This window comes from Centroberyx affinis, unplaced genomic scaffold, assembly GCF_046629955.1.
Source record: "Centroberyx affinis isolate AG114_WGS23_722 - 3 ecotype Tasmania unplaced genomic scaffold, CSIRO-AGI_Caff_v1 ptg000351l_1, whole genome shotgun sequence".
NCBI lineage: Eukaryota > Metazoa > Chordata > Actinopteri > Beryciformes > Berycidae > Centroberyx > Centroberyx affinis.
The window spans coordinates 5720-27500 of record NW_027279023.1 but is presented as its reverse complement, the minus strand read 5'-3'; the positions used below and the strand labels follow the sequence as shown (position 1 = coordinate 27500).

Here is a 21781-nt window from a genome sequence, read left to right as displayed (position 1 = left end):
AACTTTTAGTCCGTAGACAGGTTTACAGAACGGCATAAGTTTGTAGTCTGCAATAAATAATTTTTTTTTTAAAAAGAGTCCCAGTTTGGATTGCTCCAACTTGTGTCCAGACTTTCCGTGTTACGAGATAAAATGTCTGTTATTTTTGTCCCGGCTTTACCAAACAAGTTCCTTCTCTCATATCACCAGGCCCGGGCCACTGAACAAGGGGGGGAGGGGGGGCTGGTGTGTGTGTGTGTGTGTGTGTGTGAGGTTTGGGGGGGAGGGGGAGGGGGAGGGGGGGCAGATATGGACACTGACATATTGCTTTATGGAGCCGTTTTTTTTTGGAATGATGTTGTGACCATGGAAGCATTATGCATTAAGCATTATTTGTCTTTTGTGATTGTAATATGCTGAATGTATGTATCTTTGTGTCCTGTCTTAATTTTTGTCTTTTCTGTGATGTTGCAAATGGAGACTGGATCTGACAATAAAGTATTATCATCATCATCATCATCATCATCATCATTATATAATTTGGGGGTAAGGTGTTGCTGTAGTCGTAAAGTTGACTAAATCATTTGCATTAATGAACATAATTATAACCACAGTTTTGTGTTCAGTAAATGATGTTCAGTAAATGACAGTAGTAAACATTAAAATAAAAAATGAAAGGTAAGTTCTCAGCAGAGTCTTTTATGAACTGATTTCCAGCAGCACATGAAGGACGGACACTTCAGTTTATCAGCAGCAGACGGCTGTGGCTCCGTCCTGAAACAGAGAACTCCTCCAACTTTAACCTCAGTAGATAACTCCTGAAGAAAAAACTCCTTTAACTTCATCATTGTTATTTTTCCCCCACGCAAACACATTAGGGGTAAATATTTTCTGAAATTTTCCTAAAATGACAGTTGTTTTGATAGTGTTGGCATTTTAAATCAAAGGAGTTCAGTTTCAGTGATTTCATTTCCCACTAGCACTAAAACACTCTGGATATTGATTGACTGTTTTAAAATCACAACATTAACATTAACATAACAATCAGAAATCAAATGCAATGCCGATCGACTTTCATGAAATTATGGATCAAATTTTGTTTTTTTCCACTCATACAGCGATCGTCAGGTGTCAGAAGACTTGGATTATACTACATGAGCTTTATGGAGTAATTTTATGGACATTTGTTGCCCTTTTTTAAGCAGAACGTCCGGCTCCCCATTCACTGCAGTTGTTTAGAAGAAGCTCCTCCAGCAGCGAGCCTGGAGAACTCCAAGTAAGTTGTATGAAGAAACTAGAAATAAACGCCTCGCAGTTGTATGCCTCTGCCAATAAACTTTGTTTTATCATTGCAAGGACAGTCTTTATTTATTGAACATAAATAATTAATGTGATTATTAGGTCAACTTTAAGGATTTTGGTGTCTGCAAAAGTAAGTGACAGCACTTCCACCGTTTTTGTAGAATGACCCAAGATCGTTTTCTCAGCTGCAGTGGTAAGCAAAACATTATGATGTCACAGTGACGTTGACCTTTGAACTTTTGGATATAAAATGTCATCACTTCATCATTTTATCCTATTAGACATTTGTGTGAAATTTTGTCATAATTAACGTATTAATTCTTGAGTTATGGCCAAAAACGTCCTCGGTGAGGTCACAGTGACCTTGACCTTTGACCACCAAATTCGAATCAGTTCATCCTTGAGTCCAAGTGGACGTTTGTGCCAGATTTGAAGAAATTCCCTCAAGGCGTCTCGGACATATCGCGTTCATGAGAACAGGACGGACGGACGGACGGACGGACGGACGGACAACCCTAAAACATAACGCCTCGGACCATGGCTGTCGCCTAGCCTGGTGAGACCGTCCTGATCATGTGACCTCACATTCTGTTTTGCTCCACGGATCAGTCTGGACTTCTAGCCGTCCACATCGATTTCAGTGGGTGGGACGACTTGCCTTGACAGACAACCTCACGCCGGATAGCTGTCACCAATCATCCATATTTTAACTGTGGTTGGACAATACATTGCATGATATGCAGAAGGTATGAAATGAAACTAAATGTAAAATAAACAATTGTCTCATTCCATCATCTTTAGACTTGGTTGATATTGTAATTGTGGTTGCAGCATTCTCATTTCAGAGAAATATCTCCTAATATACAGTAAGCAAAACCTGAACATATGGAACATTATTACCTCATGAATAACACAAGCTAAACACCTACTTCTGCAACCACTGACTGTAAAAAATTATGACTAACTCTCTACTCCTGTACTGTACACAGACTATGTCTCACAGTCTGTTGTCGTATCTTAAAATGGTATTTACAGACTCACTCTTGTGGCTTGGAACAACGGGTTTTTCAGACGCCAAGATGACTCTGTGAAGAGAAATATTCTGAAAGGTGAAACAGAATCACTTAATCATTATCAAAATATAATACCAATGTCAGTTTCTTCATAGTAATTAATGCATTTTGCTGAAGCTATAGGATGTAGAAATTTGAAATCTGGTATGGGTACTGGATTATAGAAGACAGTGCCACATCTGTTTACCCAAAGTTATCGTGCACTGGCACTGTTAACATTAACTGGCTTTACAGACAGTGGATTGCTAATTAGCTAACATTAGCTAGCGTGCTAGCTTGTTGGCTAAAAGTAAAAAAATCTGTAGACTCCCGCACGCTGTCTTCACTTACGAGAGCTTTATTTAAAGACACAGCGTTTCAGTTGTGACCTGGGTCACGCACAGCACATACTGTACATATGGCTGCAGGGCTGCCAAGTTTTGACTTACTAAGACACAGAGCCATAGAGATAAAACAGTAGAGGGGAGCTGTCATAGAGAATTCCTATTCTGGAATGGGACCATATGGCAGCCATCTTACCTGGGTCAACTGCTCAGCTGACTGTCATTGGAATCAATGGTGATAGTGCCTTATGCTGCCATTATAATGCTAATATTTTTTTATTGAGACATCACTACTACTTTTTATTTAGCTCACTGTGTGCAAGACAACTGAGACTGTCTGAAATGGAACCAAACATGAGCATTTTTTGTAGTTTGTAGATAAAAAAAAAAGCAAAACTATGTTAAGTAATTATGTTTTAAATCATAAAGATTATCTTCTGGAAGTATTTTAATGGTGCATTTACTTTACAGAAACTATTAATCCTTTTTTCAAGAAGACTTTATAATTCTCAGATTTCTTTGGTACTGAGTAGTTGTATTAAGAGTAAATATGAAAATCTGCTTATTTTTAACCCTTTCATGCATGAATTATGATAACCTCAGTCAGGATTTTTTTACTAAGTGTTTTTATTCATCTTTAGGCATGAAAAACAAGGTTTGAACTTTATTTTTTTTCAACCCATATTTCATAAAGATATATTTACATGTCCACTCAGGTGGACAGCATGCATTTTTGTAGAAATATGTATTTAACAAACAAATTAATAAAATTATATAATTAAGTGTGTTGAAATGTGAAATGTGATGTGAACTATAAAATAATATAATGTATGCATGCATAACCAAAACACCATTGTGGAATTCACTCTCCTGTATAGATTCCCAAGTCTCTCGCTCACGATCCATCGATTGTCAGCCATAGGAAGGTGCACTGCCCCAGCACTAACTTACACTGAATGTTTTTATGGCTAGCTTTACTGCAAGGAAACCTACTCTAAACTTTGCCAGCACATCAAAATGAGAACTAAAATCTGTTTTATTAGCCAGGTCAAAACAGAAAGAGTATACACACCACTGGCATAAAATTGGACCTGTTAGAGTCTCTGAACTGAGGATAGTATGACACTAGTAACAAGTCTCTGAACTGAGGGTAGTGTGACACTAATAACAAGTCTCTGAACTAAAGATAGATCCTCACAGTATCTTGACTAGAGGTGGCATGCATCATATATTTCTTGTCAAAGCATGCTAGTCGCTCCTTGCGTAGAGACTATTTTCTATGACAATTGGCAAAGCACCCGGGGCACAAAGCCACAAGACACTGCATGCAGATGTACTTGGTTCTTCGTGTGCACGCAGCATCATGGCATCTGTTGGCATTTTTTGCTTCGGTGAGCTGGGGCCAGTGGTTTCCAGGGCCCTGGGTCTTCCTCTTGCGCGTGTCTTGATGGATCCTGCATTTATGAGCGCACGAGCTGTAGATGCCTTGAAGTGCAGAAGATCCTTCTGTTCCAACCCAGACATTCTGTAGAGGTGCCAGGCATTCACAGTGGTCACGTCAAGGAAGTGAAAGAACACTCGGATGTACCACAGTTTGTTTCTGCGTCTGTGGGGATACATTGCAACACACTGATCCATGAGATCTACTCCTCCCATATGCTTATTGTACAGCCTCACGGAAAATGGCCTTGGGATGTTGAGCATCTTCTTTTCTTTCTTGCTCCATCTCTGGGCCACATCTGATGGAGACTGGCCAGTGCAGGAAGAGGCCATGTGGATCACTGAACTATCTAACCAACGTGTGACAGTGATGTTTTGAGCATTGGTGACAACAGACAAAGATCCTCTTCCTTCTTGCTTTAGTTGCTTTTCACTCTTCAGTTTTAGTTGTGCTCCATGGAGCCTGTTGTTTCTGCATGTGCCAGTGCCATAGATCCCTTGGTGTCGCAATGCCTGAAGGAGTGGAATGGTGCAAAAGAAATTGTCAAAAAACACCTTGTGATTCTTTTGCTGTATGTCGTCACAGAGGCGCATGACTACGTCTCCAGCCATTCCCAACTGACTGATCTGACCTCGCCCCCCAGCTGAACCCTGATAGGCTTCAAATCTGTACATGTATCCAGAGGATCCTGCTCTCACCCACACTTTCACACCCCAGGGTTTGGGCTTTTTGGGGACGTACTGCTTGAGAGACAGGCGGCCCTTGTAGGGAATCATCTGTTCATCTATCGATTTAAATTCTTCAGGATCGACTGCTGAATGGAAGGTTTCCTTGAGTGCATCCAACACTGGTCTGACTTTGAAGAACTTATCTGCATTTTCGGGGTCATGTGAGAAGTTATCAACAAAGTGAATGTAGCTCAGAATCTGCTCAAATCTGTTCACTGGCATTGCATCTGCTATCAAATCAAGACGAAGTCCTGCATCTGATGACCAGTACATTCTTGATCTTGGGTATCTGACGTATGACATGACCATATTTACTCCTAGAAATGTTTTCAACTCCTGTGATGTCAAGGCCAGATTTTCTTTTCCTTTTTGGAGTGCATACAGGTTTGTATTGTGCACTATATCATCTATCAGATCTTCGGGAAATAGATGCATGAAGAAATCTATTGGTTCTGTTCCCTCAACATTCACTTTCCACTCTCCTAAAAAAGGAGGCAAGTCTCCCTCAAACTCATTGTCTTTAGTTTTCCAGACATTTCTGCTGTTTTTTTCTGCCTTTTTCCCTTGAGCCCGGTTAGGTGACGCATCCTCAGCCTCAACTGCCTCACCATCATTTGCATCCTCAGCTCCCTCAGCCTCAACTCCCTCACCATCATTTGCATCCTCAGCTCCCTCAGCCTCAACTCCCTCAGCATCCTTTCCAGACTCAGTGTCCTCAGCTCCACTGTCACTACTGCTAGCATTTGCTAATCCTTCCTGTTCTGGCAGCCATTCCTCACCGCTACTAGCATCATCCTCCTCACTTGACTGTGGTAATTCCTCCACTATCTTGTAGGCCTGTCTATTACGCTCTGCTCCTGAGCTCTACAAAATATAAAGATATACAAAAACTTCAAGTTACATTCTAAAAACATAAACAAGTTGATTTACAGCCAAAAAAAGCTACTGCAGATGAAGTATTTTCAAGAACAGCAGCAGTGATAGACTAATTGTAGCCTATGAATTGTAGTTGAAATATAGCTAGCGATGCATGATGTACAATTTAGTGGACATGTGATTAATCATAATTTCCACCCAATATAAAATCAATGCTTGGAAAATTTAGCAATGGCATGACTCCTTAGATGTTACTTGATGTCACCATATTTTTTACCTGCAAGGGTCTCTTTTTATAGAAGGTTTGAACAGGAAAAAATGAGCAACTTGGTGTTTCTGGCTGTCTGTCAGCCATCTTGGTTTCACTCGTCTTTTTTTTTCACTTGCAATGGCTTGCCACTGGGTGGCAGTGTATGAGATGATGCAATAGCGTCCACTGTAGTGGCTGATGTGCAACTATGCCATCAAAACTCATGCATATACAAGAAAACAGCATTTGAATAGCTGTACACTGTAGTGACCTCTATGCATGAAAGTTAATGTAAAACCCCCAAATGATCTGTTGTTGTAGCAACAGACAGATGTTGGCAGCAATTAAATATCACCAACACTCAAACACACCTAACAATACACCCAGATAAAATATACAATAAAAGACAAATGTAATGCCATGAAGTGGTTAGTGTGACAGCTCTAAGCCAATTTAAGCAGGTAATAATGGACATAAGTTTTTTATTTTACTTTATTACAATCCATAAAGAAATAATTTCTGTAGATGCCATCATGTAAACAAGTAGACTACTACAGTAAAAACAAACATCTCTACACTTGAATCAACTTAAAATCCACAGTAGCCTATACAGATATGCAAATGAATGTCCTCTCTGTCTGCCACCACACGTCACCATGTGTCACTTCCATCATTAAGGAGCGTCTTGGCAGAAACAGCCTGCAATTAATTCAAACAAAATCGGCTCAGTACTGAGTACTATACAAGTACTATACAAATACTATAGAAAACACTTGTGTTATACTTACACTTGTGTTATATCTCTGTGCACAGAGCGTCCCCGTAACCATAGTAACTCACTCTCACTCCTGCCTGCGTGCGCCATGGACTGTGACGCTGCGTGGTGCTTTTAATTGCTCCGGGCAGCGCTCACGCCGGGCAGACGTTCCATCCGGTTTGCTTTCAGATTATTCCGTTTGTCAGTGAATTCCTGCCATTACTTTATTTATTTATTTATACACATATATCTCTTTTAATTTCTAAAAGTTGTTTTTTTTTCTAGGTTCCAATATGTTCCAGAAAACTCCAGTTTGACTTGACAGAAGTTAACGTTGTAGCGTAACCTCTGCTCAGTTTGCATTAGTTATTTCTTCATTCTGAGCGTTGTTGTATTGCAGCCTTTAGGAATATCATTCATTCATTTTTGCACAGATGCTGAAACCCTTGCCTTACTGTAATAAAGGCCTGTATCAGCCAGAACAAATTCAAAGCACAATAAAGTCAATATTTCAAGGTGTTTACTGAGTTGTGTGGTGGTTCTTAAGCTATTATATGCATAGGCTTATAATCAGATCATAATCAGCATATTAACCAGAACACAGAAGTCTGTCTTTCAAGAAAAAGGGATATGAGACGTTTTTAGCCAGATGATGTTTTTAATTCAACATGTTTGAAACTTAAGAATGATGATATGTACAGTAGTAGATTTGTAGGCCTAACATGTTATGCCTATCTTGCATGAATTTAACAATTATTTTCATACAATCAAACAAATTGGGATTCATGTGGATAAATATGAGTGGACAGGAGGCTGAGCGTGAGCAACCATTCTCAATGTGAAAACCATTTCCTTTCACTTTAGTGACTGGTAGCCTATATTCCTTTTTATTTCAATTCCAACCTTGGTGATGAAGCGATATTTTTCACCGGGTCGTCCACGTTTCTACAGCCTGCATGAAACACAGTAAGAACACACGGGGTGAAGTGTCTAAGATGCTTTTAGTCGTCCATCTTGGGAACTGCGGTTGTCTTTTCCTAAGTCCTTATGAATTCTCCTTCACGTCTTTCCTTGACCTCATGACCTTTTCCAAAGAGGTCAAGGAGAAGTGGTTAGGAACAGGAGTCAGGACGTATTTTTTTGACTACTGGACCGCAGCCCCAGTGTCCCCCTACAGACTGACCCTGAGCCTCACAGACTGAACTGAGTCACCTGTGTGTTCAGCTGTAGAGCCTGAGTGTGAGAAGTCATGAGGCTCCAAACGGTTCAGGAGGAACGGGACGGCACTTTGTGGCGTCACGTGTTGCCATGACGACGTCAGACGTCACTATCTCCCGTCAATTAATCAATTTGTAATTTACTCTTTGTTTGCCCTTTTGTCTAAACAGCATTATTAAGCTAAAATGAAAAAAAATGGTGATGAATAATATTAAATAGCCATAGGTATATGTTTTGTGACACTGCAAAGTTTATACTGTGCTAATGGATGTAGAAAATACTCTTCAGTCTACTAGAGGTTAACCTGCACTACATCATTACAATATGTAAAATATGTAAAAAAAAAAAAAAAGAAACAGTAGGAGGCACGTTGAAAGCAAACGGTATAGTTTTCTTTCAGCTGGATTCACTTTGTCCGTTTGCCTCATGAAAAGAGTGAAGTGTTCCTAATATTTTGTCCAGTCTGTGTACATGTCCACATGTCACCAGAGGGGTCAGAGGTCAGAGGTCAGCAACCTGTCACATGACAAGCAGCTGCTGATCTCACTGAGCTAGAAGCAGCTGAGAAGCTTCATCCATCACATTATTTATATCGGAGTTGAAACTGCTGATGATAACTGTGTGTGTGTGTGTGTGTGTGTGTGTGTGTGTGTGTGTGTTGGTCCCTCCCTGTCCCTCAGAGTCAGAGTCTATCTGCCCCCTAGTGGCCGTTAGGAGACTTTCACTCTCTCACAGTTGAAACTGCTTGTTGGAAAAGATGAAGACCAAACAATGTTCATTTAGGAGAAATTTTCATTCTGACAAACAATTACAGAAAACTAGATAGAAGTTTATATCTTGGAATGATGAGATGACAATAAAATACCAAATGTTGCTACAGAAAGATATTTCAACCTGTCAATCATCAACAACAGACTCTAAGATGAACAACCATAACTTGATTCTGTCTGGTTTCATTTCTCATTCATTTCATTTTCACAATAAAATGTCCATGTTCTTGTTGTTAAAACCCTGTTCAGTTACCCAACACACACAATACACTCTATTTAGTAAAGTGTGTGTGTTTGTGTATGTGTGTGTGTGTGTGTGTGTGCCCGCGTGTGTGTGTGTGTGTGTGTCTGTGTGTGTGTGTGCGTGTGATCCTGTACAGAGTGAACCATCATCTCAGCAGCTGTCTTTGGTCAGCAGTGTGAGTGTTTCTCTCTCCCTCCTCTATCTGACAAAAGACACTGAGGAACCAGACCCAGACCGGATCCTAAACCCAGGATAGAGTGGTTCAGTGAATGTGGAGTGGAAGCTGTGGATGTGGATCAGTGTGTCAGAGGAAACTCTGTAGAAGGACAGAGAGCCAGCAGGCCAGTCCAGATACACTGCTACTCTGTTAGAGTCAGAGGAGGAGAGGGAAGGTATGAATGTGAATCTGTTATTGTGCCAGACAGAGTAACTGTTACCATAGCAGATCAGACTCCAGGACTTTTCATTCCCTCCAAGCCTGCAGTCAGCACCCACTCCTCTCCTACTGATTCCTCTGTAAGTCACTCCTATATCAACAACTCCTTCCCACTCGACCTCCCAGTAACAGCGACCAGTCAGACCATTTCTACACAGCAGCTGTTCCCAGCAGTCAAATCTCTCTGGGTGATCAGGATATGGCTGCTCCTCTCTCACCCTCGTCACCTTTCTGTCTTCAGACAGGAAGAGGTTTCTGTGTGCTGTGTTTGGGTCCAGTGTGAGTTCACAGGCATCTGATAAGAGAACAAGACTCAATACAGCAGCAGCTTCTCATCTAATACACCTGTTGTGTTTATTATTGGTTGATTTATTAACAGATTGACTGTTCATTTCTTCAGTTTCATGATGACACATTTTGTCAGCCATCTTTCTTCAGAGTAGGATTTGAATGAATAGATGTCACACATGAGCTTTCTATTTAAATAGAAACTGAATGTGCTGCTTTGTTTTCATGAATCAAACTAAATACACGCTTACACTTCCTCAGACCTGGTTTCAACCACCGCACTGCATCATGGTCCACACTGGGGGGGGGAGGTAAATAAAGTCAGACAGCATAATCTCTTTGATAATGAACAAATAACCTTCATAACCTTCCATATGAGTGATTTTCCAGACGCCGTCACTCATATCCTCCATTCAACATGAAACAATATTCCTCAGCTTCTCAGCAGCTCCGTTCACACTGAATTTATGAATCAGAGTGAATGTTCATATGTTGGTACAGACTGGAGCAGAGCGGAGTAAAACCACCAGACCGAGTCTGTACGGTAACAGGAGTCACTCCACTCCTGTAAATAATGTCTGTAACCATAGTAACGTTTACCGCAGACCAATATGGCGGCTCCCGTCGCCTGTGTTTTCAGTCTACTGGACACCAGTAACACCAGTAACCAGAGGCGTCAGTTTGTCCATCAGATTTGAATAAACCTCCACCGACAGCGGCGTGGTTTTCTCTTCTTCCACCTCATGAACTTGATACTTTAAAGAGACGCAACATTTGGCCTCAAGACACAGAACTGGTGGAGCAGCTGCAGGAAACAGACTGATAGAAAATGTGAGAACGTCTCAACTCTTCCCTCCGTCTCTTTCAAATTAACAACGATAAAGTTACGTAACGTAACGAGCGGCCGTCCGGTCCGGTTCCGGTTCACGCTACTCGGACCGACCGGATCCGCTCTCGGATTCGGTATCGACACCCGAACGTTTCGGGTAGCGAGTTCGGTCGTAGAAAGCTTCCCTCTCCTTAATAACCGAACCGTGTGTGAACCGAACGGGACGAAGCTCCGATGAGGAGCGACGGCTGTATTTAGCCGCGGTGCGGACGCAGCCGGTCTGACAGAGAAAATGTGTGTGACTCTCAGCCTTCTAGCGGACGTGGCCTCTCCGTACCTGAGAGAGTCCGGTCTCCGGTGTGGATCCTCCGGTCCAGCAGAGAGCAGCTTCACTCCTGAGGCTCCTGGATGATTGTAGCTCAGGTCCAGCTCTCTCAGATGGGAGGGGTTGGAGCTCAGAGCTGAGGCCAGAGAAGCACAGCCTTCCTCTGTGAGCCGACAGCCTGACAGCCTGCACACACACACACACACACACACACACACACACACACACACACACAGACACACACACACACACACACACACACACACACACACACACACAAAGAGACACACACACACATAGAGAGAGAGAGAGAGAGACACACACACACACACACACAGACAGACACACACACACACACACAGACACACACACACAAACACACACACACAGAGAGATGTGGTGATTAAACAATATTGATTACATTTTCCTGGATTTCAAAATAAAAGCAGCTTGAAAATGTTCAATAATATTGATCACAGCAGAGTTTCTCTCTTAAAACATAATTCTGGTTATTTTCAACCTAGACCTTGTTTTCCTAGTTTTAGTCATGAAGATTGATGGATTCAACATTTCATCACTTCCTTCATTGTAGAGTTTTACGTAGCTTCAGTTAAATTAATATTCCACTTAGTTTCAACATGAACTTATTTATTTGAGAAGCAGAATATAATCTACTGACCAAGACCAGATGCAGCTGGACCAGTTTGTAGTTCAGATTTTTACTTCCCATTCATTTGAATGGAAACTGCCATTGAACACGTTGGTGAACAGATTCAACAGCAGATCCTGCTGCTGTGATTTTTAATTGACGTTTGGTCCGACTATTTAGTTGAAAGGATGGGGTCGCACACGATGGAAAGTTACTTTGTTAAGCACTTATTTTATTTCATAACAGAACGTTTTCGGCCCTCCGGCTTTCATCAGTGTCTGATAGTAACTCATCTTTTTCCTCTATATGTAGGGAAACTTCATTGTCACAGGTGTGTGGAAAGACACAGGTGATGTCATCATCTCAACATGATCTTGGTACAACATTGAATCAACAAAATAAGAGGCTTCAAAGTATTTCATACATGCAGACACCACTTTCAAAACACCTCTACCATTTTGACATGAAGGATCTAATCCCCATAATAAGAATCATTATGTGAAGGTCTTGCTCTGTAAGTCCCTGGTGTTAAACTAAACTCCAACATGTGGTTCCTGATGTCGCCACCAGGGGGCATTGGTGTTATTTACATTGTTAAACGTGTACAAAAAACATGTCGTCCATGTCGCCCTTTAAGATTATACAAAATATCAGAAAACAATATATATACTGTATATGTCAAAAAACAATGGGATGTCTGAAGACATCAGGTGGTCAGCCGTTCATACATCAGACATACCGACAGTCTCTAAGTTTAAACATTCGGCTACTATATTCACACTGGAGCCCGACCTCAAGAGTCGTTCATTCATAAAAACACCGTCAGATTGCATTCCTCCTTTAACCCATTAGGATGCAATGCATTTAAGGTATGTATCCAGAAACATTCCCTTTTCAATAAGGCATTTTCCTTGTTCCCCCCTCTGCCATTCAACCTTACTTTCTCAATGCCTGTACATTTGAAGTCCTCCAATCTGTGTCCTTTATTTAAAAAGTGTCTGGCAACTGGGGATGTGATGTCTCCTCTCCTGATGCTACTGCTATGTTCCTGAAGTCTGACGTTAAGCTTCCGTGAGCTTTGACCCACATAGTATTTATTGCATTTACAAAAGAAAAGATATATAACATTGGTAGTGTTGCATGTGATGAGTGATTTTATCGTGTATTCCTTAGCGGTATGTTGATTGATAAACCTGTTGGTTTTCACCATATTATTACAGGAAGTACATGATCTGCACATTCTTTTCAACTTATATGATCTAATAACTGGATACCGCACCGAACAGTCTGAGCGCAGCGGCCGTACTACGATTACATGTACTGCTATTTAGAACCAAACAGCATCTTTACTGACAGAAGAGAACACAGCGGAGGGATACCATGTAGGAGAGATAGCTCCTGTTGGGGAGACCGGATCTACTTTATTTTTAAATACTCATTTTAGTGTGAACCAAGAACAGAAATGCAATGTAACTGCGGACCAGTTGCTACTTTATTGTCTTCCAGCAGGATCTGTTGTTGAATCTGTTCACCAACGAGTTCAATGTCAGTTTTCAGGAGGTTTTCTCCTCATTCAAACTCTACAAACTGGTCCAGCTGCATCTGGTCCTGGTCAGTAGTTTATATTCTGGTCTTCATGGCGGTCAGGTGCTGAATAACCCCCATGTTAAAACTAAGTGGAGTATTGCTTTAAACAGGAGCGCTGCTGTCCAACACACACACACAGCAAACACACTCTCCGGCAGCTGGAGCCAAAAGTGATTAAAACACAGAAACACTCTGCAGTGAAACGTCTTTAAACAGCTGCCACTGAACACTTATGATGTTTCACTTATAATCGTCCATTTGATATTTTTTAGGTTGCTCACACACTTCCTTGTTTACTTCACTGGCTGCTGGTTTTCTGCTGCGTTCAGGTCAAACTGGAAGAAGAACGGCTTCACTGCTTTGTTTCATTATTCTTATTTAAATATTATATGAGGTTATAGTGTTGAAAATAAGACTGAGAAACCATTTCACTCCCGCTTTTTATTATTATTATTATTATTATGATTATAATCCTTATTTTAGTTTTATTCTGGCAGTAAAGAAGTGTTTTAAATGAAAGTTGACTGATCTATTCAACTTTTATTCAGGAGCTAAATTAACCCTTTAAACTCAGAAATAGTGATTTTACATATTGTGATAAAACTCAACATCTCCTGATATGAACATTTTTATTGTAATAACGTTTTCAGCTTCATCACTCAGCACAAATAGTTTGTTATTTCTTGTTTATTTTGAGCTTTTGCAGCTTTTGAACAGGTTTTCTGAAAAACAGATCGTAGCTCTCAGTGGAAACTCTTTGTTTAAAAACAGTTACATGTTGGATTTTCTCATTAATAAACTGCTCTGAAATCAGTTATAATAACACAAAAACTGTCTCCAATATTAACAGCTGACCCCAGGATCAGGTTTGTGTTTTAATTTCAGTTCTGGACTCAGTTTGACAGAATCTGACAAGTCCTTTACTTCAGGTTTCACCAACAGAGGCAGTGAGGAGAGAAATAATGAAATATTCTCTCAGAGGAGAGAAAGTAGAGCTGAATGTTGGTTTCTCAGCTGCTTTCAAAAACCACATCAGCAGGAAAATGACAGTTCAGGTATTTTCTCTGACATTAATGTGCATGTAAAGCAGAATGTAAATGGTCTGTTGAACAGTAACAGTGATCCTGACCTGAGAGTCTCCAGTCTGCAGTGTGGACTCTCCAGTCCAGCAGAGAGCAGCTTCAGTCCTGAATCCTGCAGGTCGTTGTTACTCAGGTCCAGCTCTCTCAGACTAGAGGACTGGGAGCTGAGACCTGAGGCCAGAGCTTCACAGCTTCTTTCTGACAGCTGACACACACTCAGCCTGAAGGACAAGAAGACATGTGGAAATGTTACTCTGTTATATTGAATGTCATTATTGTATTATTTCTGCTGACAGACTGTATTGATGAGGCTAACTGACCCTTATATTTAATGTCATTATTGTATTATTTCTACTGACAGACTGTATTGATGAGGCCCTGGTCTAAAGCAGGTCCCAGTGTGTTTGCATGGTGCTGTATACTGAGCTGACTGGAGCACTAACACTGACAGGGAAACTGGTTTGATTCCCACTGGGCCGCCCATGCTAACAATGTATTCACACATGGTGCTGTAAGGTGATTGGATAAATAAATCCACCAAATGGCACATGCTTTGTTACACTGCACAACGAGCCATAAAAAAGAAAATAAAGAGTATAGAAATTAGGAAACACTTTAAAAACAAGTGGATTTAAATAATAATATCAAATACAAACATGAGAAACAAGATGAAGAAGTGAGGAGAGACAAAAAGATGACACAAAATGACACAAAAGCAAGTCAATAAAAGTGTGTTTTACAAAGAGTTTTAAAGATGATAGTGAACCTGCAGCCTCAGTCCCTCAGGAAGGCTTTCCACAGTCTGGAAGCCCTGAGGACTAAAGTGAAACCACCTTCAATTTTGAGTCTGGACTGAGGGAAAGTCAGGAGGACCTGAAGATCTCAGCTGGCTCTCAGCTCACAGGGAACTAAGAGCTCCACAGTGTAATTCAGGACCAAAACTAGCCTGCTTTAAATGTGTTCAGTGACATTTTAATATTAATTCTCTATCTAACTGGTAACCAGAGGACAGATGTTAAAACTGGGCAGATGATGATGTCACCTTCCCACTGGTTAAAATCTAGCTGCTCTATTCTGAAGCAGCTGGAGATGTGACAGTGAATTATGGCTGAGAGGAACAGAGAGAGGTGCAGTAATCTAATGACAAGATATCAGAGCATGGATGATCTTCTCTCAGTCACTGAGCTTCACTGCTGTGTATATGAAGCTGGATCAATAAAACTCAAATCCTCATGTAAAACCTGCAGGGCGACCTTTGCAGATTCAGGAATCCTGTTTTGAGAGAACGGACCTTAGTTTGGAGAAATGTGTCGAATCAACTGAGAAAAACTGTAAAGTGATTTTACCTGAGAGTCTCCAGTCTGCAGTGTGGACTCTCCAGTCCAGCAGAGAGCAGCTTCAGTCCTGAATCCTGCAGGTTGGTGTTACTCAGGTCCAGCTCTGTCAGATGGGAGGGGTTGGACTTCAGAGCTGACACCAGGACTTCATAGTGAGTCTCTGAAAACCTGCAGCCCCTCAATCTGAATAAAGAATAAAGGAGGAGTTGGACTTCAGAACTGAGACCAGGACTTCAGAGCTGAGACCAGGACTTCAGAGCTGAGGTCTCTGAGAGTTCACAGCCAGAAAGTCTGTTTACAGATTTAATGTAAAATGAGAGATTATCAAAGCATAGCTGAGACTAGCATACCAATCAAAACATATACAGCATACTACTACTACTACTATTACTACTACCAATACTACTACTAGTAATAACAATAATAATAATAACAATAATAATACTGATAATAATAAGGACAATAATTTGTATTATAGAATTTGAAATTTCCCAAAAGTGGTTAATGTATAATATAGTCAGAAACCAAACAGAAAAGAATACATAAATGCAATTATATGAAAGCATTTCTGTAAAAAAAAAGTGTTTAAAAAAAGAATGAAAAATTATAGAGATTTCAGCCTGAGCTCCACAGGCAGTTCAGTTCAACTTCTGGTAAAACAACTCAGTAAAACAGCCTGACACCATTAGAGTCCGGCTTCACCACAGATTTGGTTGGGGTTTAGTTACTTTTAAGGTTTTCAGCCTACTGCATTAAATTCCAACTTTCCCAGTCGTATTTCCCACTTTGTCGGCTCGTTCATGTCGCTCTCTGTAATTCTGATATTTCTGACATGAGCTGAAGGCAGGAGAAGACGAGGGGAATCTTTCATAGATATTACACCAATAAAGAGTTGAACTAGACTAAAGAATGAAACTCAAGAAACAACCGATCTGTTAGATCAGTAACTGGGATGTGAAACTGAACCTGGAACAGTAATGACTTTACTCTGTTACAGGAAAAAGTAATGTGATTACAGTGACACATTACTTTGTAACGCGTTACGCCCAACACTGTGTACCACTGCTATGTAGAACAACAGTTAATAGTGTGTATGTTTGAGGAACTATAGATCTTTATTGTAATTCTGATGGTGTCAGGTATGAAGGTCGCTCTACACTGTTCTATACTGTTGGTATTCACATCAGGACTAACCGAGCCTTCCTGCAGTTCCTCACAGCTGGGATCAGTCTCCATCGTCCCTCCACTGATGTGTTGTAGGCCTCCAGGTCCAACACATCCAGAACCTCCTCTGACATCTGCAGCATGTAGGCCAGAGCTGAGCAGTGGATCACAGAGAGTTTCTTCTCTGATCTGGTGTCTGACTTCAGGAACTCTTGGATCTCCTGATGTACTGACTGGTCGTTCATCTCCATCAAACAGTGGAAGATGTTGATGCTTCTGTCAGGAGAGATACTGGAGGTGTTCATCTTCTTCAGGTTGCTGATGGCTCTCTGGATGCTTTCTGGTCTGCTCTCTGTCTGACCCAGCAGGCCTCCTAAGAGTCTCTGGCTGGACTCCAGTGAGAGGCCATGAAGGAAGCGGACAAAGAGGTCCAGGTGGCCATTTTTACTCTTCAGGGATTTGCACATGGCTGTCTTCAGGAAGTCATCCAGGGATTGTTCACTCTCTTCAGATCTACCCCAGTCTTCTCCCAGGAATGTCTTCAGTACCTTCTCTTCCCTGTTTGTGTAACAGTGGAACATGTAGACAGCAGCCAGAAACTCCTGAATGCTCAGATGGACAAAGGAGAACATCTTGTCCTGGTACAGCCCACACTCCTCTTTAAAGATCTGTGTGAACACTCCTGAGTACACTGAGGCTGCTCTGATATCAATGCCACACTCTGTCAGGTCGGCTTCATAGAAGATCAGGTTGCCTTTCTCCAGCTGCTCAAAAGCCAGTTTTCCCAGAGAGAGAATCATCTTCCTGCTTTCTGTATTCCAGTGTGGATCTGTCTCAGCTCTCCCATGATACTTGACGTTCTGCAGTTTGGACTGAACCACCAGGAAGTGGATGTACATCTCAGTCAGGGTCTTGGGCAGGTCTCCTCTCTCACTAGTTTTCGACACATGGTCCAGAACTGTAGCAGTGATCCAGCAGAATACTGGGATGTGGCACATGATGTGGAGGCTTCGTGAAGTCTTGATGTGGGAGATGATTCCTCTGGCCTGCTCCTCATCTCTGAATCTCTTCCTGAAGTACTCCTCCTTCTGTGGGTCAGTGAAGCCTCTCACCTCTGTCACCATGTCAACGCACTCAGGAGGGATCTGATTGGCTGCTGCAGGTCGTGTGGTTATCCAGAGGCGAGCAGAGGGAAGCAGTTTCCCCTTGATGAGGTTTGTCAGCAGCACATCCACTGAGGTCGACTCTGTAACATCAGTCAGGATCTCGTTGTTCTTGAAGTCCAGAGGAAGTCGACACTCATCCAGACCGTCAAAGATGAACACAACCTGGAACTTGTCAAACCTGCAGATTCCTGCTTCTTTGGTCTCAGTAAAGAAGCGATGGAGAAGTTCCACCAAGCTGTACTTTTTCCCTTTCAGCAGATTCAGCTCTCGGAAAGTGAATGGAAATGTGAACTGTATATCCTGGTTGGCTTTGTCTTCAGCCCAGTCCAGAGTGAACTTCTGTGTTAAGACTGTTTTCCCAATGCCAGCCACTCCCTTTGTCAACAGTTTTCTGATTGGTTTAACTCTTCCAGGTAAGGGTTTAAAGATGTCTTCACATCTGATTGTTTTTTCTGGTCTCTGGTTTCTGGATGCTTTTTCAATCAGTCTGACCTCATGTTCATCATTGACCTCTCCACTCCCTCCCTCTGTGATGTAAAGCTCTGTGTAGATCTGTTTCAGATCTGTTGGGTTTCCTGCTTTAGCAATCCCCTCATACAAATCCTGAACCTTCTCCTTCAGACTGGATTTGAGTTCATGTTGGCACTCTGCAGCAGGAGTTTCTGAATGAATAAACAACAGATGAAATCAATGAGGTGAGTAATGAGTAATGCAAACATTTCCTGATAATGTACACATTCCCAACTCCATGGACTCTATACGGCTCATTACTGGTGGGTGGACAAGCAGGTCCTGACTGGGTGTAAGGTGTAAGGTAGCTGTTGTAGAATCGGTTATTATTACTCAACCACGAGTTTCATGCAACCAATTGGATTCCATAAAGACACATTCACACTGTGCCGATTCCCATAAAGCTCTGCTAGCTGTGCTTTAATGCTTGCACTGACAACTTCTGTGTTAACCAAGCAGCTAGCTGCACTCCTTCTCACCTGCTGCTGTTTGTTATGTTCATGTATGTAAACTACTTTGGGGAAAACTAACCCTAACCCAGACAATACACATGCATTGGTAATGATTGTATAAAACCCCTGAGGACCTTCTTTCCTGGGATTATGGATAAAGTGGTGATGCAGCATGTACAAGGCTGCATCACACTTGTCTTGTAGAAGATACTGTCAGGCATTATTGTTATATCGTGCACAACTGTGATCGGTCTTTGAGCAAGATACTTAACCCCGACCTGCTGCAGGGGCACCGAACTAGCTGGCTGACCCTGCACCCCAACTAGAGGCCGAAGTGAGAATTCACCCACTGGGGAATAGGGCTGTGCCGATGATCGTATAATCGCGTGGTCGCGATTATATGAAATATAGACGATTATTTTCTATAATCGTCTGATTCCATAAAATGCCTAAGTTTTGTTTTTTTTGTTTTCTCTTAAATAAATAAACCCACATAAATAAACCCAAGTGTGTACCTGTCTCCCAAATAGTTTCACTGCTCTAACAAGCTTTTAAATTAAAACTCCGCACTGCAGTGAGAGATGAAGCTAATATTAACACAGCACACACTCTTTGAAATGTGCCGACACCAAATAGCCTATCCTTCCTGTGACCGTAGCCTATAACTGCAGTCTGTCATTCCTTAAAGGTGTGTTTGAGCAATAATAATTGTAATAATAATAATAATAATAATAATAATAATAATAAACACCTCAACTACACAGCATAAGATTTCGGTATCCAAGCAGCATTTTAAGCTGCTGTACCAGGTCCGTTCTTGTTCCGCCGTGGTCTGCGTTAGGGTTAGGGTTAGGCTTGTGTTGCGCCTGTCTACATTTTACCTCTGGGTAAGTGAACAGAATTATGTACTTTTGCTTAGTTTTCCATGTTATTTTATCTTAGTTGGTCAAATAGACTAGGCTAGTGGTTGTTTGTCCCGGTTGCAACCGGTCCCGAAGGAGCAGCGCTCCTGACACAGAAAGATTTTTTTTGCCCTTGATTCCATGATTAGTTATAATAATCTTTACACTAGGCCTATTCTCAATATAACACTTGTCTATAATTCCCAACAATATGCTATTACGGCGTGTACCTATCGGGCTTAATGTAGGCTATACCGGGACAGTCTGGACCGGATCACACAACGGCCGCTTCTTTCTTGCGGTCGTTCCCCACTGTGAAGATTGGGTAGGCCTATTAGGTTAAAATTCTCAAGCGGGTCTGCTATTGTGCAAAACATTATTTTGTTCAATTAAAACATATGTAAAAAAATGTTTTATTAAACCTTAAATAATAATAGGCCACACAAAGGCTATGTCCACTTTATTATATCATACACAATGCGCAGAAAAACACTGCGTGTGTAGTTGTTTTTGAGTCTCATATTTACTCATCTGTTGCTGATATTCATGTTAGGCTTCCTTCAGTGATGTTTGTATCAGTTTATCTGCAGCCTACATGGTCACTGTTCGTTTATTGCGATGTTGTGGAATATTCCAGAAGGCTACTCTGCTTGAGAAGGAAGCACGAAAGGCCCCGGGTGAGGATGGAGGCATTTTTGTTGTGCAGAAATGTATTGAGTGTGCTGTGGGGTAAGCCAGAACATTATGGGCACGGCGTGATTAAAGGTTGTCATAGCGTGGTTCCAACACACTTCTGTCTTTGTGCCACGCTCTGTGTGGTTACTTCATTCATTTTGTTTAGTTCATTTTGTTTTGTCATATCACCATGTCCGACCATCTGTTTATAGATGAAGGCTTCTCCGTGGCTATCCATAACCTTGTCTCCAACATTTATTTAAGTCACATTGGTTTATGTATCTTATATTTTGATTACTGACATGATGATAAATTACTATAATAAGCAAAATCTTGTCAGTTGTATGGCTCAAATCCAGCTTTGTTCCACATTGGCAGCTCAGCCAGCTGAGCAGCTGCATTGAAGTAAATAGCTGTGAACCCTTCAGACGTGAACAGACGGACCAGAAACTCACCCATTTATCTGAGCCCAATGATTTAAAGGCAATTAAATCATTGATCGCGATTATATATGTGACTGATAATCGTCAGCTAAAATTTCATAATCGGCACAGCCCTACTGGGGAATTAATAAAGTATATTAAAATCTAAAGAAATTACATAAATACAAATACAATACAATAATCACATACACTCACAAGGCCGCCTGTCTCTCTTCACATCTATTGTCTGGATGTCGGCCAACAAAAGTAGACATAAAAATGATACAGCCTGCACTTTGTATAAATTGTTGGTATAAAGTGTTATATAATAAATCATTATATGTGTCCTTTTTTCAAATGTCCCTTTTTTTTTTTTTTTAAATCCTCCCATGACTTACCTTTGGGTCCTGAGCTGCTGTTTGACAAACTCTGCACTAGATCATTCCTGTTGATCTTCATTAAAACCTTCTTGGTCACCTCCAGAGTGTTTCCACAGTAGGTCTGCACCATCTGATCCACTGTGTCCTGTCTATTCTTCTTCTCCAGTCGCCTCTTTTTGATGGCTGGGAAACCTTCCAGGCTGTCATCCTGCTCCAGGAACCACTTGAACTTCTCAAATTCGTCCTCTCCCAAATCATCCAGTGTTTCCAAGAGCTTCTCTTTATCCGTCGCCATCGTTGGTTGCTCCCTGGTAAAATCACAGGAAATAACAATTATGCAATTTTCCCACAGGAATGACTAAGATTCATCTCTTCGCAAGATCACTTTATCAGCCAGGTCACACAAGTAATTGGTAATGTAATTGATAATATTTGTTCTATAGTCTGACCTTTTCAACTAGGGCTGCAACTAACGATTATTTTCATTGTCAATTAATCTGTCGATTATTTTCTTGATTAATCGATTAGTTGTTTGGTCTATAAAATGTCAGAAAATGGTGAAAAATGTGGATCAGTGTTTCCCAAAGCCCAAGATGACGTCCTCAAATGTCTTGTT

The 21781-nt window shown here is 41.2% G+C and overlaps 1 protein-coding gene across 3 annotated transcripts; it reads right to left on the bottom strand.

Moving 5' to 3' along the window:
* Nucleotides 1-6500: 6500 nt before the first annotated feature.
* On the bottom strand, nucleotides 6501-21433 carry LOC139641174 (NLR family CARD domain-containing protein 3-like). Of its 3 annotated transcripts, XM_071515446.1 has the most exons (7): nucleotides 21184-21433; nucleotides 16689-18486; nucleotides 15504-15677; nucleotides 14205-14378; nucleotides 10852-11025; nucleotides 9937-9983; nucleotides 6537-9692 (listed from the first exon to the last, which is right to left on the bottom strand). In XM_071515446.1, the coding sequence occupies exons 1-7, from the start codon at nucleotides 21293-21295 to the stop codon at nucleotides 9160-9162; spliced, it is 3012 nt and encodes a 1003-aa protein (XP_071371547.1). In that variant the 5' UTR covers nucleotides 21296-21433; the 3' UTR covers nucleotides 6537-9159. The 3 variants fall into 3 exon arrangements, with proteins under 3 accessions (XP_071371548.1, XP_071371547.1, XP_071371549.1); XM_071515447.1 differs by lacking the exon at nucleotides 9937-9983 and having other exon boundaries at nucleotides 6501-6671; XM_071515448.1 differs by lacking the exon at nucleotides 9937-9983 and having other exon boundaries at nucleotides 9556-9692.
* Between the last annotated feature and the right edge of the window lie 348 nt (nucleotides 21434-21781).